Source organism: Macrobrachium nipponense, chromosome 29, assembly GCF_015104395.2.
Source record: "Macrobrachium nipponense isolate FS-2020 chromosome 29, ASM1510439v2, whole genome shotgun sequence".
NCBI lineage: Eukaryota > Metazoa > Arthropoda > Malacostraca > Decapoda > Palaemonidae > Macrobrachium > Macrobrachium nipponense.
The window spans coordinates 10,485,211-10,511,195 of record NC_061092.1 but is presented as its reverse complement, the minus strand read 5'-3'; the positions used below and the strand labels follow the sequence as shown (position 1 = coordinate 10,511,195).

Sequence of the window (25,985 nt, the reverse complement as noted above, 5' to 3'; positions counted from 1 at the left end):
AGAAAAAGAAGAAGAAGAAGAAGAAGAAGAAGAAGAACTTTTACTCTTGATCGTTAAAGTAACTTTTGACAGCCGCTACAAAACACGGAACGTTTGACGTAACAGCCGTTGAACCACGAACGCATGAATGACAGGATGCAATGCTGTTGACCCGCCATGACCTGATTTACTTTTCCTGAAACGTAAAATAGTTCGTAGACTTCCGTTATCAACCAGCCCACTCCCGCCACCACCTGCTGCTGCTGCTGTTTATTATAATAAACAACCACATTTGTTTGCTACTGACTGCGTGTGTTTATATGAAATTCCCATACAGAGAAGCCATGACATCACTGGTAATTTGTATAAAAGGGCAACCTAAAATAATCTAAAGTTAAAAATGGTTGACTTCAAAAAACATTATGTAATAATGATTGAAAATAGTTGACTTCAAAAACATTATGTAAAAAGACCATAAACACCAATAGGCGCCGATATAACTGACTTTCCTTCCTTGGCTACTGTTCATTATAACTCCATCATCCGGTGAACATTTAAATTTAAATTATATGTAAAAAAAAAAGCTGCAAGATTACCCCATTTTTAAAACATTGCAAATGAAACACTACTTACAGCATACTACGTGTATCCTGGCTTAACGACCACGGCCATACAGATAAGTTTCATCTGTATTTGGTAGATTTCTATTTGTTAGATTATTTTCCCTTAAACACACACACACACACACACACACACACACACACACACACACACACACACACACATCACACACATATATATATATATATATCTATATATATATATATATATATATATATATATATATATGTGTGTGTGTGTGTGTTTGTCCGCGCGCATACATATATACAGATATACGTATATGCTTATCCTAAGTGGGGCCCCCAATGAAAGATTTCTAGGTCCGCCTCTGTCTACGCAATGCCTGACCTCGCTGTTAACAACGAGACCTAGGAAACTGCAGAAGGCATTCATAAAGATTACAGACGGAAATCGCTTCGGTGTCCCAAGGCTTGTGGGGGCGGTTACAGTAAGTATAGTACTTAACCAACGAACTAACAAAAGGTCGAGGCGAGCAGCAGCAGCAGACACCTCTCTGAAAATTTCAGCTCCCCACAACTCTCGGTAAGTGGTTTATCCGCACGGAATATTTATGTCAGGTCATAAACGCCAGTCTCCGTTCCTACCAGGTCAGGGAGTGAACTGCTTCGAAACGGTTTAAGAGGTCATGTGAATTTATGTCCTAGCAGCAAATAATGTGATTATGATATTCTCTCTCTCTCTCTCTCTCTCTGCATGATTATTTTTCATGATTGAATATCCCAGTGCATGGAATGTACAAAGACCATACAATGAACCCAAGACTTATTGATTTCATAACATTTCTACGTAATTTCCACTGAATACAAACAGAAAGTGACACTTCAATTTAATTTCTCTCAACTACCCAGATTTCTATTCAGATCTTCAAAGGGTTTCAGTGGAAATCTTGGCCTAAAAATATTTGAAATCCAAAGGTTTAGTGGAGCACGGAATAGGAACCCTTCTACTTCAGAGCTTCGGTAATCTTTTCTTGCCTCTGTTTTTCCCGACTCACAATCTTCAGTCTTTTAAGAGGCAGTTCTACCAAGTTCACCTTTCCAGTGTTTCAAAGGGGGTTTATATGATTTTAAGCCCCCCCCCCCCAATCCTTATAATCTGATGAAAACAAGTTCCCAGGGTTATCAGCTCCAGGCCTAACATGTTCCCTAGTTCATGGTTATCAGCTCCAGGCCAAAAAACGTTCCTAAGTTCCCAGGGTTATCAGCTCCAGGCCAAAAAACGTTCCCAAGTTCCCAGGGTTATCAGCTCCAGGCCAAAAAACGTTCCCAAGTTCCCAGGGTTATCAGCTCCAGGCCAAAAAACGTTCCCAAGTTAGGGTTATCAGCTCCAGGCCAAAAAACGTTCCCAAGTTCCCAGGGTTATCAGCTCCAGGCCAAAAAACGTTCCAAGTTCCCAGGGTTATCAGCTCCAGGTCAAAAAAGTTCCTAAGTTCCCAGGGTTATCATCTCCAGGCCAAAAAACGTTCCCAAGTTCCCAGGGTTATCAGCTCCAGGCCAAAAAACGTTCCCAAGTTCCCAGGGTTATCAGCTCCAGGCCAAAAAAAACATTCCTAATCCCAGGGTTATCAGCTCCAGGCCAAAAAAAAACATTCCCAAGTTCCCAGGGTTATCAGCTCCAGGCCAAAAAACATTCCTAAGTTCCCAGGGTTATCAGCTCCAGGCCAAAAAACGTTCCCAAGTTCCCAGGGTTATCAGCTCCAGGCCAAAAAACGTTCCTAAGTTCCCAGGGTTATCAGCTCCAGGCCAAAAAACGTTCCCAAGTTCCCAGGGTTATCAGCTCCAGGCCAGTGCTCTTATCTTATAGAGACCTACAACTGGGCAGGGGGCAGTGTTTTTGTACATCCATCATCATTCTAAAATTCTTCTTTTCAAGCGTCGATTCACTAATTCCATATTTTTTGTGCTTGTCATCTTCAACCTTTCCTCTTCCCCTTTCGCATAAAAAAATTATTTCAGTCACAAAACTGGGCTTTTAAATAATTGCTATAACGTTCATTGTTAAAATCTAAGCATATATCTATATATTAATATATATATATATATATATATATATATATACTATATATATATGTATATATACTATTATATATGTATATATATTATATATATTATATGTGTATATATATATCTATATATAATATATATATATATATATATATATATATATATATATATATATATATATATATATATATATATTATCAGTAGAAGGATCCACAGTAATATTCTTGTTTATCCAGACGAAATATATTTGTGGAAATATTTCGTCTGGATATACACACATACATATACACATACAACAAATACAGAGACTTAAACTGAGGGCAAGTAGGGTACAACAAAGCAAGAATAAATAAAATAGGTTGCTCTGGACATTAGACTGCCTGAACTATAATTGCAATTTCCGTGACTGTAAAAAACACAGTCAGTCAGGACCATTTGTCCTGCCGTTATTTGGGTCTATTGGGTAAGGTGGTACCAGCATTCTTTTTTTTTTTTTTTTGTGAATTACAATATTTTTGTTTCTAACATCCATATTAGGAATTATCGCAAGTCTAATCTGATATTTTGAATGAAATTTCAGTCACATATAAAAAGAATAAATGAACCAATAAATAAAATAAAATAATAAATACATAATCTTGCGGGTGATTATGTAACTGGAGGTTACGAATATTAAAATATTCTCCTGTATGATCCATCTAATTAATCTTCATTAGCACAAAATGTCTTGCAAATTTAATTAACTGGAAATTGCCAGCATTAAAATTTTATTCTATATGACATTTAACTAGTTAATTAAAATGCATTATATGATATATCTATATATATCATATATATATATATATATATATATATATATATAATATATATATAATATATATATCGAGCTACAATGTCCTCTAATATCTAATTCGCTCTACCTCGGAATTAATATATTTTCATATATGCTTAACCGAAGGGGAATTTTTTTACACGATAATAGATTTGCCTGGTCCCGGGCGCGAACCCAAGAAGACATTCAAATCCAGGAACGTCAGTGAAGCTTTTACCTACTACTAGGCAAAAGCTTCACTGACGTTCCTGGATTTGAAAGGCTCCATGGGTTCGCGCCCGGGTCCAGGCAAGTCTATTTTATCGAGAAAAAACTCCCCTTCGGTTAAGCATATATGAAAATATATTAATTCCGAGGTAGAGCGAATTAGATATTAAAGGACATTGTAGCTCGATATATGTATATGAATCACGGAAATGTGATTTTACACACACACACACACACACACACACACACACACACACACACACACACACATATATATATATATATATATATATATATATATATATATATATATATATATATATATGTACATATACTGAAATCCTGTCCAATTTGTAAATCAGTCTTCATCAATGAACGCTATGTTTTAGAGGTTTATGAATAATATAAAAAATCCATGTATTAAGGCATTAAATACACCTCAATAAAAATCAGGTTTGTAAATATACTCTAGTACATATAACTAAAACACGACACACCAGTCTCCCTAGCTCTAGCCTATGCTATCCCAAAGAAACAAACAGAATTAGCTTTAAATGGCAGAGTACAAACACCACTCGAAGTTTTAAGCCCGCATAAGACTAACGAGCGATTCAGTTCGAACCAGTTAGTGTAGCAGAGTCTAGAGGAAACCCTCCTCTCAGCGACATTTTATTTGGGTGTCTCGTCTGATTCTCAAACGCCCACATAGGCCTAACACATCTGCTGTTGTCGCATGGCTCTCTGTGTGTGTTCATAGACGCAGGGAGAGGAAGTGATACATAGAGATGGGTACATAAAAAGGATGATGCCACGTCTAAGTAGGCTTACTGATGGAAGTTATAAAACAGATACAAGGGGGAAATAAATCCCGTGCTTGAACAAAACATCAAGCTGAAACCGATCGCAGCAAATCAGAGGCTCGTTTAGATAACAGCCCCTCATCCCGTATTTGGCCCGCTCCTGTCAGCGCCATTTCCATCGGTGCAGGTGTTTGCGACAAGCAAGCAGCAGGCGACGACGACACCACCGCAGAGGAAGCGCGCCATTCGTTCGTACGTGCGAATGAGGCCTGGGTTCGAGCAACTGCGTCAGAGCTTTAATCACGAACAATTATACGTTCCCAGTCATGAAGGGATAGAGACGGTGATCAGTGTGCGGTTGGCCCACAACCAGTACGCATCCAGTGCCCTCCAGAAGCGAGCATCCAGAGAGAGATAGGGGAAGTGACTCTCCGACACTCCTCAGGCTGTGCTGTGTGGCTCGTGAACGCTTCAACAACCCACCAAAGGTAGACGAGACATTCTTCGGCTTTTCTCCGTCAGAAAAGGTAACTTCTATTCATTCATTTCCCTTTGCTGTGTACCGTACTGAAAGCGGTCTTTTACTCACGATTAGAGACCAAAGAAGTGTTTGACGTGACCCAGATCACGTCCAAGAATGCTCAAATCTCACCTCTGGCAACCGTGCGATTCACGGCTGTTGGTCTTAATTGAGACCTTGATTGGATAAATGGAGGGTTGTCTTTGTAGGTCCCTAAGTATCGGTGCTTTTTCCTTAGAGTATGAATGGTCACGGGGGGTACGTTTTCGTCGATAAAAGGATTTAGGCAATGCTTTTCTTTTGATTTATTTTTGGTTTTGAAATATGTACTTCGTTCGATGACACGAAAAATGAACAACATTTTAGAACACGCGAGAGACCCTCTTAAATCTTAAGCAAGATTATTATATATATATATATATAATATATATATATATATATATATATATAGATATATATATATATATTTATATATTATATATTATATAGGTATCTATGTCATTGGTTAAAAGATGGGATGGGGTTGTCAGTTCCTTGCCAATTTCCCAGTTTTTTTTTTTTTTTGAAAGGTTGGCGAATACAGAATGGATGATGCAAGAGTAGAAAAGACAGAGTAAATCTGACAGCATTACTGTGAAAGTCCCTATCCAGTTCAGTAATACGGGTATTTAAAAAAAAAAAATCTGAGTACTTTCATTACATGTGGATTGTAAGTACAAAAAGTATTAGGAAGTATTAACCAGGGATTAATATTGTGCATTAAACCAGAAGAAGGTGCGTGGAAAAAGTATTCAAAAAGGTTTGAAATTATAAGGGAAAAAGTGTGGGACATGACTGGACATAAAAAACAAAACTGATTCACAGATTGTAAATAATAGATATGATGTGGACAGTACTGAGGATATATGAGGAATGTATGTTTTTAAGAGTGATTCGCGGTTTTTATGGCAACACTACCGCTTGGGTTAAGTGTCACCGAGAGTAAGTGACTGGTTTGGTGCAAAAGTGGGACTGGGGTAAGGGTGTTATGTCTCCATGATTGGTATTTATATGATTAAAGTGGAGGTATATTTAAAGGATAAGAAAAACGGTAGTAAATAGCATGTTAAACAGCTATTGCGATGTTGATAATACAAAATTAGCTATAGAAGAAAAGGTTTTAAAGTATTTATAAAGGGAAAAATTTAAAATAAGTTAGCAAAACTAATCTATTGATGATAAGGGGAGGCCAGGAGGACTTACGATGAATATTAGTACATACGGTGAAAGAATGCGAGTGCGTGATTCATACGATCTACGGGAGTGGCTTTTATAAATGTTTAAAAAAATGGTGAAGAACCAAACAGATGACGCCGCACCGCCCCCCCCCCCCCCCCCCCCCGCCCCCACCTTGCCTCCCGAGGACAGCGCGAAAGAGCAAATCCCAGAAAGCAAAAGCTTGGTGTGATTTTCTGAATTCGAAAATAACGAGAAAAGATGAAAGTTGTTAAAATGGATTCATCTGGGCCAAGATTGAAATGTTATGTATGGATAGGACGGGTTTAAGAAAATGGCGATTTAATTATAGTCTCGCAGAACTAACGGAAGAACGCTGGCTAGCAAAATGAGTAAGCAACTCAAGTGCTCCCTTAAGGGGGTTGGTGCTGTTGGTGGGCTGATAATGAACTTCTTGCGTAGATATCTGAAACAACTGCCAAAGTGTTTTACGCTTGAATTTTATGGAAAACAGGTTCTTTACACACACAATATATATATATATATATATATATATATATATATATATATATATATATATATATATATATGTGTGTGTGTGTGTGTGTGTGTGTGTGTACATATTTTACATATAATATAAAAGAGAACCAGAAAAACAACACGTATTCAGAAGTAGCTTTGTTCCCAAGAACAATAGACTATCAACCTGCGTATCTACTCTATCGTTTCCCTTTGTGGGTTTCAAAATCCTGAATTTATAATTTACGAGGGACTATGGGCGGTTTCCAAAAAGCCTGTTAACGACGCTAAACGTTTCTTTCCTTAAAAAAAAAAAAAAAAAAAAAAAAAGTTATCTTCAGTTGGAATGTGCGCCCCGAGCAGCTAAATCAGGGCGAAAGGAAACTTCAATTTGCGATGCCAATGCGCCGACGCGCTCCTGTCAATCATGCTGTTAAGAGAGAGAGAGAGAGAGAGAGAGAGAGAGAGAGAGAGAGAGACTATTCCAAGGGAGCGTTTGTCGCTCGCACCGGTTCTAATCGGTTGGGGTTTTTTGGCAAACAGGATGCAAGTTTTGATATCGATGCGATAAATGTGCTTCGAGGGATTTCGGAATTTTTTTTACATTTTGATGCTTTTCGAGGTGTTCGCACTTGACGATGTTCTAGGACGTAGTACGTGACCGAAACCAGAATGATTATGGCTCGCATAATTTTCGGCTTCTTTTATTTTTTTTTAATAATTCATTTATTTTCTTCAAAGTAACTCTACTCATTTCGGTATTCTAGCTAAGGCGAATATAACTGGTGGCAAATAGCAACGGAAGATAGTTTGTCTACGAAAACTAAGAAATGCGCGATATATTTAGTGACGAGTTCGTGGCCTTAAGATATAAAAAAAATAATAATAATAATTTCGCTATAAAGAAAAAATCGACGCACAAAGTTAATGTTTAAATAAATTCCCGTACACTTCGTTCAATACTACCACACTTTATGACATCTTAAATAAGAAAGGCAATTATAATATTTATATATATATATATATATATATATATATATATATATATATATATATATATATAAATATATTATAGATTATTATTATATATATAATTATATTATATATATATATTATATTATATATATATATATATACATACATACATATATTTATGTATGATTTGATATTTTACTAGATCTTAAAGCTCTAATATCACCAAGTGGGGTTTTAGGTATCCTATCTTAACCCCTACTCCCAGTCCCCAGCATCAGACCTCCAAGGCCTGTTGCAAGAACTACAACACAATATAATATAAACAGTATATAAGTAGCGTTGACATAAGACCAACCCCTCCCTCTCATCCGGGTTTGGAAAGGACATGACGGCCCGAGATGACTTATAACCTTCCTTTCTTTAAGATACAGGAAGATCTATACACACTTGTTTGCGTTTAAGCCCGTATTTTTGTCTTTTATGAGCCTGGGGTTAGAAACGGATATCAGGTTCCTAGTTAAGTTGCCTTTTACTCTTTATCAAAAATCTCTTTTTATGTCTGATAATATCTGTATTCCTAACCTGATCTAACCTGCATATCATTTCTCAAATCTAAATTATGCAACTTTAAATTCTCCCGTACAGAATCAAGTTCACAACTTTCATATATCAATAGAGACATACCATTCTTTTCATAGATGATTATATCCCTTTACCACACCAATCATTTATACTAGGACATTGTTATATTTAGACTGATATTAAGACAGTATAGCCTCGTTACAAGTTTCGTGCGTTATGAGATCTTAATGGTTCAAAGCTCAAGATTGTGAATAGAGAATGTTGTCAAATGTAAATAAAATTATTCAGTAAGTATAAACATTTCATTATTATTGTTATTATTATTATTATTATTATTATTATTATTATTATCATTTATTATAACACTTCATTATTATTGTTTATTATTATTATTATTATTATTTTATTTATTATTATTATTATTATCATCAGCATCATTTATTGACAATATTCCCCGCACCATCCCAGAAGACGAACTGTATTACTAAAAATTGTTTATTATTGTTATTATATTAGTCCCTACATCATCACAGAAAACGAATTCCCGGCACTTAGGTTTTCCATCACTAAAATGTTCTTAATTTTTTCTTTATGATTGACGTTTCAGCTTCCATCTCTTCTGTCTATTTTCAGAGTGACTCATTCAACATGAAGGTGTTGGTGTTGTTCCTATTCGTGGTCACGGTAAGTCTGCGGATTGTTTAGTCTTAAGACTTTGAAAGAGTAAACGTTAAGTGAAATTGTTGTGACATTCCCTCACGACGCACCTTTGTCCATTTTTGTAAACCTTCAAGAGCACGCGGTGGAAAGTTTCACTTAACCCTCACTTTTAATTTCTCCACTCAAATATCGAATGGAATCTAATATAAAATTTAAATCAAAGGCCAATTTATGGGTTCCATTAGGTCATTCATCGCCAAAAAGGTGTGAAGATGTGACAGGAAGGAAACCTCGTAGTTGCTCTATGAAACAATAATTAGAAGGTGGAAAGTATGATGCAAGAAACAGACTATATGAACAGAGGTAAAGTTAAAGTTAATGAAGGAGGTTGCAGCTAGGTGTAGAAAGGACGCTTCAACGAACTAAGTAATGCCTACAGTGCACCACACCTGAGGTGCACTGATAACACTACCCTCCATGAAAAACACACTCCCCAAATACAGAAAAATCGGCAAAAACTACAGCCGACGCAGAGAAAAAAATGCTGTTTCGAAAACTGATCACAAGAGAAATCCATGACTTTCGTTACATCTCATCGGATGTGGGTTACGTCTGTAGTGTAGCTGACATAAAGGAGACAAAATTTAGCCTATTTTCTTTTCTCCTGAGGACACACTTGTCAATTAATGCTGCCTTCCCCCATCGACGACAAAGTCCTTTGTCTCAAATGACGCTTTTTGTTTATCTCATTCTCGGGAGAGTCGTAAAAGCCACAAACTTCACCCTTCGTTATTTGAGCTCCTCTTTTTTTACTTATTTAGGCCGAAGGTCAAGCGCTGGGACCTATGAGGTCATTCACCGCTGAAATGGAAGCTGACAGTTAGGAAGGCTTGAAAGGTGTAACGGGGAAAACCTTAAAGCAGTTGCACTATGAAACAATTGTTAGGACAGGGTGGAAAGACAGATGGTAGAGAGAATATGAACGGAGTTACAGTAAAAAATGAATGAAAAGCGTTGCAGCTAGGGGTCGAAGGGACGCTGCAAAGACCCATAAGTAATGGCTACAGTACACCACGTGAGGTGCACTGACGGCACTACCCCGACTACGGGGCACTCAAGCACAACCTCATTCGTAAGCCAGTAAGACCATTTTACAATTTTTGTCCTTACACTCTAACTCCCCTATTAGCACACCCTAATTCTTAGATGCAGACTAACCCAGGCCTACAATGCGTTCCATCCCACAAATGCTATATTTCTTCTGAAGCCTAAAATACTGATAAATTTGAGGGGATTCAACAGCCACATCCTCGCACGTTACTAATACGGACGAAGTGAAAATTATAATTGACCTTTCACTCTTCACAAAGATCTTCTAAGGTTCGTCTGTCCCATTCAGATATCCAGATCTTCAAAAGCAGCATCAAATAAGTAAGGTGGTCGAGTGCAGGTACACATGAATAGGCTTATTTGTGATATCAAGAAGCATATACATTAGGCCTCTTAGCTCGAGACAGTGATAAGGACGAATGGATCTCTCTCTCTCTCTCTCTAGTCATCGTTTCCCCCAGAGTCTTGAAGCAGGAAACGACAAGCGATTAAGTTTACGCAGAATTCACAATATCCATATAATACCGTGTGTAGCACATTTTTACGAGATAAACATTGACAGAATTGAAGGGAAATAAACAGTTTGGGTTAGCTGAGGGAGATGGAGTATGAATCGAGAGTGTTCGTTAAGAAAAACAATTATGTTAGAAGTTTGGCACTGAAATGGAAAAAGCTGCGAGTGACACATATAGGCCTTGAAAAGGCTCTCGCTAGAATCAATTGAAAGTCACTGTAGAGGGTGTTATGGATATATGGAACTGGAGACAAGTTTGGAGAAGCTTAAAGAATTCTTATGATCGAAGCAAAACGTATTGGAATGTGCAGTTTGTTAGTGGATGGTTTGGTGTAAATGCGGTCTGAAACAAGGCTGCATCGAGTAATTCAATAAGTTACAATATAATAACATTACATGCAGGTGAAGAGTTTGGGGACAAGGAAGTGGGTTGTGAATGGAGCGTGGAATGTAAGATGCAAGTAGATGATACAGTATAGATTAGGGATAAGGAAAAGAAACTGCAGAAACTAGACAGGGTTACAAGTGCTTGCGGTAGGAGAAACCTCAGGGTAAATGTGAGCAATAGTAAGCCTTTTATAAAGGCCAGAGACAACCAGGAAGAGGGAGCAATGAATGCCAATTTGAGTTGTAGAAGAACGGAGGAGGTTGAACTGAATGGGTGTTTGGGAGCTAGTACAACGGATGACTGAAGGATGGGAAAGGGGGCAGAGTCATAATGGCGTGATGGTATCAAGCCAGCTTAAACTAAAACAAAACAAAAGCGGTAAGTAGCGAAGGGTGTACGCAACAGATAAAAAAAAGAGGCCTGGAGAGCCAATGAAGTCCAAGGCGGGAATGTATGAAGGGATTGTTAAGCCAAATCCCCCTTTATGGAAGAGGATTGTGGCTGCTGAAATGTGAATGGCACAAAAGTTGAAGCAGGGTGTTTGTTCAGGAGAGGCGGGGGTTGGGTTGGGTGGGGGGGCGTGGAAGGGGTGTGTGTTTGATGTGTTTCTGACACTCCGAGTATTATGTGGCTAATGTGATGGAAATTTTTAGCACAGCAGCTTAGTTCATGATTCACGGACTAAAGTATGAATGTGACAAGGACCACTGCATTATTTTTCACTTAGAGAGAGAGAGAAAATTTGAAAATATTTATCCTTTGACTCCATATTTTTCCCAAGCTAAAATCCGGAAGAGGTCCAAAGCCTCCTTCCATCTTCCTCGAGAACAATATTCGCACAGGATGGATGAACACGTGCAGTACAGAAACGTAATGGTGCAGGTGCTATTAATTACGCCTGTACACATGTTTGGCTGGTAACAAGTGAATCTCTCTGGCGCATGCGCAGTAAAGCAGTGAACGTAATTCTAATGCGATTCAGCAGACATTTCTGATCTTCAATCGTGATGACAACTTTCTCACATTTTCGCTAATAACCTATTGGACGATGCAATGGGGAAATTAATATACTAATGAAGTAAAAAGCTTAATGTTACAATCCACAAATAAACACACATTATATATATATAACAATTAGATTAATTATATAGTATATATATTATATATATATCTATAATATATATTTCTAATATTATATATAGATATAATATTATAATATATATAATATATATATTATTATATATATATATATATATAACCACATATAGATACAAATAGCTATTGTATATGTATATCTAATATATTATTATTAAATTATAATAATATATATATATATATATAGATATATATATATATAATATATATATATATATATATATATATATATATATATATATACCATATATTACATAGATATATGTATATATATATATCTATATATATATTAAAAATATATATATATATATACTATATATATATATATATAATATATATATATATGAGCACGTTCGTCCAATCCCACTAACACTCTATTGGCCTACGAGGCGATTAATACCCTGGAAATGAGTCCATTGTAGTTGGTCGCAGCCAAGAAGGTGATGGGCATCGAGAGGGCATCACATCCCACTTTGACTTTAAAGAATAGAATTTAGGCCAAAGGCCAAGCGCTGGGACCTATGAGGTCATTCAGCGCTGAAATGGAAATGGAGAGTAAAAAGTTTCAGAAGTGTAACAGGAGGAAAACCTCACAGTCGCACTATGAATCAATTGTTACGAAAATTAAGATGGACGAAAGAGAATATGAAAGGAGGCACAGCAAAAGGAATGAAAGGGGCTTGTGACCTTTAGATACTTATTTTGTTGTTCAACGCAATTATGGTGTTCCAATCTCATGTGTTATCATCAACATGTCATGGTAGCTTATCCAAAAGTCACGTTCCCTTGATAAGGCACGAAGAGGAGAGAAACAATTAACTTTCGTTTCACTGTTTGTGAAAAACACCCGAAATAACGAAGACACACAACGCTAACATGAAGTCCGTGTTTACGTTTCTTCCAAGCAATTATGGCATGAAAGATAACTTTACGTTTTCTTTGAAAAACAAGGTACTTTGGACTCAATGTCGCACAGTCATAACGATCAGTATTGTGTGACAATGTAGAGCAGTCTCACTACCTCACGAGTTGTATGAAATCGTTCTGTAATTTGTAAGATATTCAATTTCGAATCTTTTCCTTTAAAGAAAAAACATATCACGAATGCTTCGTTACTGAAATTCAGCCTGTATGTACCCTTTTGTTTCTTTGATTTCATATTTTGTTCCTCTACTTTTGGCAGACATTTCTGAAGTGCTTTCGATAATAATATGCTTGCAGCACTACCAATATTTTTTCATTTCATCAATGAACATTTTATCACCGTTATCAACCTAACCTATAACCTATCCTTCGTTTGTTTTTTTGTTTTTCGGTAGGTGGTCGTGGCGACAGGGGAAGCCGAGAGCAAGAAGAAGAAGGTCGAAGGTAAGTTCGAGTAAAAACAAATTTTAAATTTTACCGAAACCTTCCCCCCCCCCCCCCCCCTCACATCCCCAAACACCTTCACCCTCTACCCACCCCCAAAAATCTCGGGTACGAAATTTCACGGGATAACCGAGATGTATATTAACCTTTCCATTTACCAGGGATTTGGTTTGAAAGAAATATATATTACCTTAGAGTGTATATATATATATATATATATATATATATATATATATATATATATATATATATATATACTTATACATATATATATATATATATGAATAATTATCACATCACCGTGATTCATATATAAACTTATAGCTTCTCTGTTGGCCGACTTGATAACATCACTGTCCTGATTTCATTCCCGTCCACTGGACGGTGGTTCGATCATATGAGGGGACGAAATTATTATCAACAAAAAATTCCCCTTCGGTACATATATAAAAACAAAATATACCCTCAACAATTCCGAGGTTGAGCGAATTAGATATTAAAGGACATTTGTAGCTCGAATGATATATATATATATATATATATATATATATATATATATATATATATATATGATATAATATATTATATATATATATATATACACACACACACTTTAAGGTATATATATTTCAAGCCAAAGCCATGGTTAATGGAAAGAAGGTATACAAAGGACATACAGGTGTGGAAAAAAACGACTTCGGCAGAACTATACCTGTTGATTATTTTTCCTTGTCCTATGAGGAAGGGGAGGGGAGTTAACCTAGTTAGTTAACCACTTTTTTTTTCTTTGAAGGGGGAGGGGGGGAGGAGGGTAGAGTCTTGGATCCATTAGCTAGCACCTGGGCTGACCAGTGAGGGATGGGGGGGGGGGGGGGGGGGGGGAGGGTGGGGGAAGGGGTGTCTGGCTCCTTAGAAACACTTGCTCGGGAATGAATCTTGAAATTGAATCCTCTATGGAGCCAGATATCCAATGGCCTCCTGACGCATTCATTATATGAATCTACTGGCGAAAGAGAGGCGGGGGGGGGGGGGGGGGGGGGGGGGGGGGGGGGGGGGGGGGGGGGGGGGGGGGGGGGGGGGGGGGGGGGGCGGAGGGGCCACTAGAAATCTAACTACGTCAAAAGATTAATTTCTAAGACTTTGTTAAGCTAATGAAGTTAAAAGCAGAACAAACGTCTTACAACAACCCGTCCCCTAACATTCGTGGCAAAATTTTTTTTTTTTCACCACCAACTCTTAATCTTAGCAGAGTCGTTATTCTACACCTGCACGTTGTATATAAATACTTGCGTCACTTGTCTTCTTTCCACAGTTACTAGAGATCAGGATTAAGGCTGTGTACATTTACTTTTTTATTTTGTTCATATGCCTTTTTAAATTAATTCATATACAAATGCGTATGTGTGTGTATTATATACACATACCTATAATTCCTTCTACACCATTATTCAACACCTTCCCTATCACGTAGCATCAATTACGTCTTAATCTAAGCCTACATTGTCCTTCCTTGTCAATGTTCCTGTTAACTGTCATATTTTTCCTGTGAGAACCCTACCATATAACCTCTCAGATATCCTAGGTAATACTGTACCTCAGTCATCCGTACAGTCTTCTTGTGAAATGGAACAACTGCTTTTCAAGCGAATTTCCTTGACATATACCATCCACATGCTGGTCAGCTAAAGTAGTTTAACCTATCATCACCACACCTCAGTTTGTCTCCTGGAACCTTCCTATTCTTAAACCTTTTAACTGCTACATTCCCAAATTTACATTAATCCCTTCTTACATTGCTAAAGGCCAGATCCTCTTCTCGAATGTCTTATGGAAGTGAAGCCTGTTAATGCAGCTGAGAAAGTGACTGGTTTAGTACAAAAGTGGGTCTAAGGCGAGATGCTTATTTCCTCGTGGCTCTTCACTTTTATGAATGGAGTGATGTGAAAGGGAGTTGTGGCTCAGTATATCAAAGCAGATATTTACAGCATTGGTAGGTGATAAGGAAGGGAAGAAAGCTGAGAGCGTATATACTAGGAGGAATAAGGAGAGAAGAATGAATGTATGGATAAGAGGAAAAATAGAGGTGGCTGATTTATACAGTAAGCGGGAACGAATGTAATGTTCGATAATATTTTTAAATGAGAGAGAGAGAGGGTTGGTCGCCTAATACTAGGAAATGATTGTAATGGTTGGTGACAAGGACCACGAGAGAGAGAGAGAGAGAGAGAGAGAGAGAGAGAGAGAGAGAGAGAGAGAGAGCATTTCATTACCGCCCTCGCCCCAGTTAATCATCCAATCACTCCGGCACTCCCTAATACTCCACGAAAGTTCACGCGCGATCAAGGCGCTGATCACGAGGCGCAACTGTTAGCTTCCTTCGCTCATCCACTGGGATTGAGTTTACAGGACATAATTAGGTGTGAGAAACACATTGAGATTAATTTCAAGATGATTCTATGGTTAGTTTTTAGGATATGGCGGTGTCCCGCTTTTTCCCAGCGAAGGTCACGGTATATTCTGTTCAAGTTCGGGATTAATATGCTTCCGGGATCTAATGTTGAGTTTCCAGAGGTGAAATTCCAGTTCGAGGGAATTTTCCAGTAAGTTTTTCTCGTAATACATCTTGGGTAAAATTTTCAGACACCTAGCTTGTGCATAAATAAATGAATATTCAATATGAGAAACTCGTGGGGGATATATGTAAAAAAATCTTGGCATTTCCAAGTTGAAAATCTTTCAAGTTAGGTAAAATGTTTTCAATGTGAAGTTTTTAGCGTAAAAAAATCTCCCATTACAAAGAAAAATGATAACTGCTAAGCTAAAAAAATTATATTCAAAGGCTTTCGTCATTCCTCACATCATACGGAGTAATTAAGACAAAAAATTATTTTCATATGTAATTCCTCTGGGGGTACGAATAATCGTCTTGCTCTGAGGTTTACGAGTAATGGCTATCCAATCTGAAAGGAATTGTTAAAACTTATTTTTACATTTCCGCTTAAAATTTGGGAATCCCTCAAACAAAAAATATAACCTACCACATAAAATGTATTGGTATTTCTTGGTTACCTTACGACACTACACTGAAGAACCCACTACTCCATGTATGTATGGTATGTATGTATGTATGTATAATATATATCTTAATCATAACATAGAGGATGTGAGTGAATGCATTTACATATTTAAAATACTTAGTAATCACAACATTACAGCAACTTGAGCAGTACCTAAACCTCATAAAGAAAGGTTCTTATATTCACGACGTTTTTTTGTTTTTTCTTAGGCTGTCTCTTTAACGGAGTCGTCCACAAGTCTGGGGACATTGCATACGAGGACAAATCCCACTGCCTTCGCCTGAGGTGCGTCAGAAGGACAAACAAGAAGGGGAAGACGAAGTACCTTCTCAAGACCAAACCATTCAAGGGCTGCAGGTGCTCTGGTGAGTACTGGCTCTGCGTCAACTTCAGATAAGAAGCAGGTGTGGTTTGCTGAGAGCAAGCTGGCCTTATGCCAACACAGGCATTTCCCCTGAGCGTCAAAGGGTAGAAAAGGCCTGGTTTGGACCTATGGACTTAGCCAAGTGACAAACAGTTTCACAATGCTGGAGACTTTCATTAACTGTAGTTTCTCTGGGTGATATTCAAAGCATCTGATCACAAGGCTGTTCTTGCCAATATCTGGGTGGAGGGATTCTTGTACCTTAGTGGTTGCACCGTCATTTCATAAATATTTGGCCTTGCTCATATTAGTAATATGACTGGAGATACTCTCTTAATTGTTTTGACCTTGGATTATCTCATATTTAACTAGCCAGGTGCTCTCGTTGGTAATAGTGGGAGGAATTCTCATAATTGAATTAGCTAAGAGTGACTCCACAGCTATAAATTCTATTGGCACTCAGGGTCTATGGTGTCTGAGGCATGTGATATAATCACTGCAGTAGCTAGCAGAGTAGCAGATTATCTTCTCAGTGTAAGGTCTTGGGGATCCGTTGTTGAAAACGGGGGAGTACTTTCACTACCATACTTAATCCGATCTATGGTGCTCTGGTTAGCAATGGAGGTGGAGATACTTAAAATTATAGTGCGTGAGGATGACCTTGTAAGTATCTGAACCGTTTTGATGCTCTATCTAGACCTATAGTTAACTTGCGCATATCATGCTTTAGATACCTCTGTAACCTCACTGCACAAATGCTACAAATTCAAAGGTTTTAAGCCAGAAATATTACAGCGTTCATATCTTTAGGTTATTTCATTCTTCTCCCCCTCCCCTCTATCTTCCCCGCAGTACCATGCCCCAAATGCAGCTCCAGCTGGGAACCAGTGTGTGGCACCAACAACAAAACCTACGTGAACGGATGCCAGTTGTGGGGAACAGCAACGCCTTGTGGAAGAGTCCAGACAGACCTCCTGCACGAGGGAGAATGTGGTGAGAGATTACGTGAAGAGGGAGACTGCGTTACTCCTCGTCTATTTTTTACTAATGGGATCTGTAAGCTTTTGAACAATTGCTTTTTCGAGTATGGTTAGAGCTTCTCGACGTCATTTATTGGATTAGGTTAGGAATAGAATAAATTACCCAATTTCAACTACTTATGGGAACTGTAGGCCTAGGCTGCTACTCCATTTATTTGTCAGTTAAAGTTGGGGATATGTTTGCAGATCTGGGTTTTAAATATTCTCCCATGCATATGATTGACAGAAAGGGGCAGATTTTAAAATGCTGGTGGGTAATAATTATGCACGTACTACGTCATAAAGTCATCAGCGTAACCTGCTCTCTCGACCACAGGAAAATGCCCAACCGCCTGCCCGGAAATCCAGAAGCCCGTGTGTGGCACAGATAAGGTGACTTACGACAACGAGTGCCAGCTCTTGAAGGCTGCCTGCAACTCTTCATACCTGAAGGTGGCACATAAGGTTGCTTGTGAGGACGCCCCTGAAGTCCCAGGCCCAAGTACGATTGTACCCCGCCCCCTGGCCCCCCCCCCCCCCCAAAAAAAAAAAATAAAAAAAAAAAATAAATAAACTAAAAAAAACAAAAAATAAAACTATAATGTAATTACTTAGCAGTTCTATACGAAAGCATTCATAAGTCTATACTATTTGATAAAATATAAACTGGAACACCATATATTTTGGTAGATGATACCTACCAGTACAACATCATATTGTGGGTATGATCATGTATGATCGTACTTTAGTTTTGAAATTATTTAGAAGGAATAGGCAAGTGTATAATAACATTTAACAGTTTTACGGTGAACTTCGTGTCTGCTATAGATGAACATTTAATACCACTATTTTCTGAAGTATGGAGGAAGTATGGAAGAAGAAGTAAAAACATCGGGTACAGGCAGGCTGGAACAACTGGAGAGCGGCCTCGGGAGGTTCTTTGTGACAAAAGAGTGCCGCTTAGGTTAAAAGGAAAATTTCACAAGACGGTGGTAAGAACAGCAATGCTGTATGGTACGGAAACAGCAAGCATGAGAAAAGCAGAGCAGAAGAAGAGAGGATGTGGCAGAAATGAGAATGCTTAGGTGGATGTCTGGTGGGTAACAAGAGTGGATAGGATCAGAAATGGACTACATAAGGGGGTCAACTAAGGTGGTGGAAGTATCAAAGAAAGTGCAGGAGGGGAGGACTGAGATGTATGGACACTTGTGAGGAGAGATGAGGACCACGCTGGGAGACATACTATGGGAGTGGAGGTGCAAGGAAGAAGAAAGAGAGGGAGACCAAGAAAGAGATGGAAGGACTGTGTGAGAGGAGATTTACATGAGAAGGGAATTGATGAGGCAGAAGTGCAAGATAGAAATAGATGGAAACGGCTCATCCGAAACGGCGACCCCATATAAAAATGGGAAAAAGCTGGGAAGAAGAAGAAGAAGAAGAAGAAAGATTTTCTGAAGTAGCCATAAAAGTGAATTCACATTTGCAACTTACTTTTTACAACATAAATGGTCACTGTCTGTCTCAAAAAAGTTTTGGTAATTTTTCGTTAGTCCACCCAGCGATTTTTGCATGAAAAAAAAAAAATTCTGCTAGTTTTCTTGTTGCTTTTTTGTATTCTGGTGTTATTATCTTCCGTTTATTGCTCTTTTTCATTTTCCCCCACCCAAAACCCCCGGTTCCCACCATTGTGATATTTAGGGTGGTGGTCAATGGAAAACGAGGGTTTTGCGCACGATAATAACATCGGAACACAACAAAACAACAAGAAAACTAGGAGAAAAAAATGTTTCATACAAACATAAGAGGGTGAAAGAGCACTTACGGAGTGACTCGGGACAAGGTAGCTAGCTATCTTGAGCTCCGTTTTCTAAATCATCCCATTTTCTAAATCACGATTTACAAAAGTGGGTAATACAGAAAATGAGTAAAATAAGAGAAGCAGTCTAACCTAACACAACCACCAAACCTAACCTAGGGGGAGGTTATCCTTACTTAGTGGGGGGCCTTTGCCCCCTGCAACCCCCCTTCCCCTTAAAAAATCGTGCCTAAAATGATGTACAGTAAGTTCCAGAAGTGAAGCGACCAAATCTCAGAATTGATCGTACTTCTATAGAAACTCATGGTTGCCAGTTAGTATATTTATTCCAATTATTGTCATCCTATTTATCTGATAATACGTATCAGTGATTAACTGAATAAGCGCACAAAGTATTTCCCCAGTGAATGATCAATGTTAGTTCAGTAATTGTTTATTAATAAAAAAAAAAAGAATTTCCCCCCCAAAGAAACATCTGCGGCTTCCAAAGTGTGATATGAAGTGTAGTTCACCATAGAATGCAGCAGGAACCGTGTGCATAAGCTTTGGCCTAATATTTTGTAAATTAACTTTCTACTTTTATAGCGTTATATCGAAAGTTATTATGATTTCTTTTGATAAAGCACAGAGAAGTTTAGCAATCTGATTAAATGAAATATAAATAAGACAAGTTGATGTAAAAAAAAAAAAAAAAAAAAAAAAAACGAAATCCAAGTTATTTGAGCGTTTAGCGTTGGTTACATGGTAAGGACTATTTCAAGAATCAAGGAAATATATTTTCCACCTTGTTAGTTAATAATTTCATGGAATTTCTCGATTTTGCTAATTTTTGCATGCGGAATTGCGCTTAGGGTCGCACCAGACAAGTATTTCGTAGGTTTCCACTTTTTTTTTTTTTTTTCTTTCAGTGCATAAGTGAGACTATTCTTGTCCCTACGATCCATAGTGTGAATATGCTTGGCGAGTATTATTTTAATTCGAGTATCCCCTGTTATGCTCTCTCTCTCTCTCTCTCTCTCAGGACGTTTTCATCTATCAGGAATAACCAGAGGTCTGTTTTAAGAATCGAGCACTAGCCTATTGGTCATGCTCGGGTGCTTCCTTTATATATATATATATATATATATATATATATATATATATTATATATATATATAGTATATATCCCCAAAAAACACATAAATTTCTGTTATGCATAATACTTGACTGGATTGAACTGATTGCTGGTTGTCAGTGGTGATATGAATTTGGGTGATATCACTCCCTTATGATACGCCCCACTAACGCAAATTCAGTCTTAAATTTCACGGTTGGGATATGATTCGAAGATTTGAAGTAATAGGTTGAAGTGAAAAAGGTGGAGTTAGTATTGTGGGTAGAGGTAGAGGTTGGAGTGGGGGGGTGGTGGGGTCTGGTCGTCTCCCTACTTAACCAGATGGTGATTTTACGGGTGTTCTGGTTGTTTGCGACCGACTTTCTTATTTTTTATATAGCGAGTCTGTTTCCCAGGTGCAAGGATAGGTCTGGTGTCGCGTCCTGAAGGTTCTATCTTTGCCTAAATAACAGACAGTGGCCCTGCATTGTAAGCCTTGCAATGCCCGGAACTAGGCCTAGTCACCTGAAGGTAGCAGGCAGCAGTCAGAGCCTTTCTCGAAGATGGTGGTTTTATGCTCGTCCTAGAAGCTAGAATCAGAACTACCAACCACCCCCAACTTCTCCATTGCAATCCTAGGTGGCATTTTCATGGTTGATTATGTTTAATGTCGCGGAGATTTTCCCTTCACATTCTATTGATCTTGCATGGTTTTATGCATCTTCGCTAAAATAATTGATAATACACTATAATATTAAATATTTGTTTCCACATTGCTCGAAATATACATTGGTAATGTTGGTAATCCTGTGTTGAACGAAAATTTCAAATTGTTTCGTTTTCTATAGTTTGAAGTAATTGCTTATACTTTAAAATAATTACTATTACCGTAATTTTTCTTATGATTGTTATAAATATCATAGATTTGATATTTGGTGCATCATATGTTAGCTTTATTTTGCTTGATAGAGCTTTCACTGTAGAAAAAATATATATTTTTCAGCTACGAGTTGTAGTTGCCAGTTAGTGAATTTCGAACGATATTCTCTGAAAATTTGTCGCTTCGTTTTGGAACTTACTGTACAATGACAAATTTTCTTACCTTATTGAGTCGATCCGACCTTAAAAAGCACAACATATCACACTTGGGGCACTTCACTTCTCTTGGTAACACAGCGTGTTCTCGTAAGAAGGTAAACTTTCTTCATAATTACATATAAATCGTGACAGTACCACATCAGTCTCGGTAGGCGTGCCTACAACTTTCCCACACAGAGGCCATCGTTTTTTGTGGGGAAGAACCTGTCGTCTTTCATGATAAGCCAATCAAAACTTAGTACAAAAATATATAAGAATTGTGACTGGGCAAAATCCATTAGCCAATAATATTACATTACATGGACATAGAGGGCAGATATCAGTAGGTGGAGCTACTGCGCATGTAGGAAGAAATTGTCGCAGTGAGCAATGGGGAGGAGTCAAGTAGAAAGAAAACAAACATACGAACAAACGAGGGCCACTCTTCGTGACAGTGGAAACAATAACAAAGAACTTAGAAAAAATGCATACTTCCCGTAATATAATTATTTTTTCCGCTATTATTATGCATTTGCGCAGGTAATGTTTTAGAATAAATATCTTGCTTTCACGTGTTTTACCCAAGCAAAATATAAATTACAACGTAGGAGGTGGGTGGACTTTACCGAAAAAATAACCTTTCATTGTATTTCTGACATAAGTTGTATCTTAACCTTATTTTTTTTAACAACAGGTAGCCAATGTACGATGTAGCCTATGCAAGTAAGCACTAAGCACTCTAACAAGAGAACCTTATACGTTCTCACAGCAATTTATAGACTAAAAGACCAATTTAGACTGACCAACACTAACAAATGATTCCCTCTCACCAACAGGCAGCCAGTGCAAGTACAACAACAAGAAATACGACCTGGGCGAGACGATCGAGTACCTGGGCACCTTCTGCCTGGAAATATCTTGCCAGATACAATCCAGCGGAAAGCAGAAAAAGCCTGCAGTCGTCTTCAGAGATTTCTGGGGTTCCAGATCATGCGAATGCGCAAGTAAGGACTCGGGAAATGACGAAAAGTGGAAGTATGATGTGGGAAAGGTTAGATGAGAAGATAAAATGGCCTAAGAGACCCCAGTTAAAAGGAGGAAACTCTACTCTGCTAAACTTTTCACGATAAACGCTTCCTAAGACCTAACGCGTTCTAGTGGGTACATCAGACGTGGAGGGAAAAGTTTTCTTCTCTTTAGCACAAACTCTCTCTCTCTCTCTCTCTCTCTCTCTCTCTCTCTCTCTCTCTCTCTCTCTCTCTGAATGTTCGTTTAGTAGTACTACATACAACAAATCATAGCTGCAAACATTCACACAACTAAAGCAAGTATTTGTACATGCATGGGAAAATACGCATTAATCAAAATACTATACAAGGGGCATTTTTAATAAGCCAAGAATGAGAAAAATACTGAATATCCTTAGTTGGAAAGATTGAGTGCCGTTACAATGCAGTCTTTTTGTCCAATATTCTGGTATTAAAATGACCCGTATATGCTGGAATACAAGCAATGCATAAGTGAAATCCATTGCAATGATTCAGGTCAAGGTAATGTAATGGGGTTTTCGCTTGACCTACATAGACAAACTCTTAGGAAATCTTTTAGAATGAGAACGTATGTCCAAAATATACTCGTTCATGAGTAGTGACGTCACTGGAGGTAAGTCCCAAAACTTTTTAAGCTAGCTGGAGTATTTAAAAGAAAAAGGAAAATTCAGAGAAGAAAACAAATTTTAAAAAATGCAAATTGTAAAACATGTTTAAAAAAAGCCTATTTTAGGATATGTAAAAAAATATGGAAATTCAGAAAAGGAAAAAATCTTAATAACGCAGAATTTGAAAAAAAAAAAAAAACCACTTTAGGATGACATAATCATAAACGATTTATTATTACCATCAACATTAAGATTTTGTTCGGTGAATCAATTACTGCATGTCTTAACAGAGTCATAAAATAACATTTAAAAAGTGTAATTCTATTGTTTTCAGTGCCATAATGTCATATACGAAATCTGACGGATGGACAGCATATTATGAAACGTATTAACTTGATCATTAAAACCGTTGTTTTCCTTCGACAGATACAGTGAAGACTGAGAAGAAAATGAAGAGAAAGAAGTCGTTCTAGATCGGAAGCCATCTGAGAAACTTCACTATAGTATATATTTTTTTAAGATAGGGTTTGCACTCTGTTCACTGTTTATTAATATTATTATCATTATTAATATTAATTATCATTATTATTGTCACATAATTTAAACTTTTTTTTACAATATCCAGTTTCACTTCTCTTATTGTTTTTGTATATCGTTCTAGGCTAGGCCACATGATTACTGCTTGTTGTAGTTGAATACTTCAATACTGTAAAGAAAAAATACTTCAATTCCCTGTTTTCATTTTCCTTGTATTTTATTCCACATTACAACATTTAGCACTGGTATTCCTTCGAAGACATTATCTTCGTTTTCCGACACTAAATGCTCCATGCTCTCTATAATCTTCTGTTCCAAAAAGCAAATACTATGCTAAGTTTCTTGTAAGTTTGGATCTAGAGAGTTACCCGTTCCTTTCTTGAATGGGGAATTTTTTTCAGTTTTCTATGTTCCCAGAATCATGTGCCCCACACCCCTCTAAAACTGCAGGCGGGACTCACCTGAATAGGTAACCCCAGACAACGATAATGAACACAACGGATTAAAGCTCCAAGAAAATAAAAGAAGAAAAATAAGCGAGACTAATCCATGATAATGAAGGAAACAAGTGATGTCAAATTGCTATAAAGCGTCACAACTTACGAGAACCATACACAAGGAGGTGATAAATACCCGCAACATTAGAATGGAGGATAAGAACACTGTAATCATTACAAGCAATATTGAGCGAAATCATTACATACCAATTACATGTAGCATACACACTGCACCTAACTTTGTCAATGACCTACAAACTAAATTTAACCTTGTTGCTAGAAAACTCAAGTTAGGCCAGTCCTACCTTGTTAAATGGATATGATGTGCCTAGCCCAGTTAATTATGGTTCCTTTATAGTTGCAAATAACTGCTAATAAATTGCTACCTAAAATCCACACTCTATGGTAACAAATATCTAACCAAAATGAAAAAAAAAAAGCTATATGACAAAGTAAATATCAAAGTTCAGATATAGGTTGGTAGGTACTGATCACGACCACTGTCCAAAAAAAAAAAAAAAATGTGGGGGAGAAGTGGTCTTTTAACATAGTATGGCTATTAAAAAAAAAAAAAAAAAAAAAAAACAGAATAGATTAGGTTGTGTACATTCAGATTTTACTTTAAAAAAAATTTCCTTTAGGCCTAAAGAAAACTAGACTAATCCGACTATGAAATGTGAGGTTTGGTAAACCTGGGCCCACAACATCTGAAAGCCCAAACATACTTTAGAAACTAAAGCCAGGTCTACAATACACAAGACTATATAAGCAAACCCTTTTTCTTTATTTTCTAGAACATATATTAATTTATTTTTAAATTGAATAACCACTAGTATGATAAAAGAAATATCAGAACCACGCCAAATTCATGTCAAATTTAAATGATATCTTCAGGATAACAAATAAGCCAACATAACACGTGATTAACAAAATAAAGGTTGTATTGAATATTTATATAGCCTAGTTTGACCTATTTTCACTACCTAGTGAAAGTCAGATATACGTTATGTCTAGCCTATTATGACATGCAAAACCCATCTAGGTAGGATGAGGAAAAAAAATTTCACTTTTACGGGAGAATCGAAATGGAAAAAAAATGGTACATTTTCGGCAGAATTTAAATTGGAAAAAAATGGCACTTTTTCAGCAGAATCGAAATGATAAAAAAATGGCACTATCTCGGCAGAATCGAAATGGAAAAAATGGCACCTTTTCGGCAGAATCGAAAAAAATGGCACTTTTTGTGGAGAATCGAAATTTGAAATTGAAAAAGTCCCTTTTTTTAAGAATCGAAATTTGAAATAAAAATAAAAGGGGGCCACTTTTTGTGCAGAATCGAAATTTAAATTGAAAAAGGCAGAACTTTTTACGGAGAATCG

General features: G+C 37.3%; 1 protein-coding gene across 1 annotated transcript; it reads left to right on the top strand.

Moving 5' to 3' along the window:
- The first annotated feature begins 4,820 nt into the window (after nt 1-4,820).
- Nucleotides 4,821-24,300, top strand: LOC135206116 (agrin-like). Its single transcript, XM_064237357.1, has 8 exons — nt 4,821-4,990; nt 8,908-8,958; nt 13,421-13,469; nt 16,756-16,911; nt 17,763-17,903; nt 18,267-18,431; nt 22,752-22,919; nt 23,999-24,300. The coding sequence occupies exons 2-8, from the start codon at nt 8,923-8,925 to the stop codon at nt 24,043-24,045; spliced, it is 762 nt and encodes a 253-aa protein (XP_064093427.1). The 5' UTR covers nt 4,821-4,990; nt 8,908-8,922; the 3' UTR covers nt 24,046-24,300.
- Nucleotides 24,301-25,985: the final 1,685 nt, after the last annotated feature.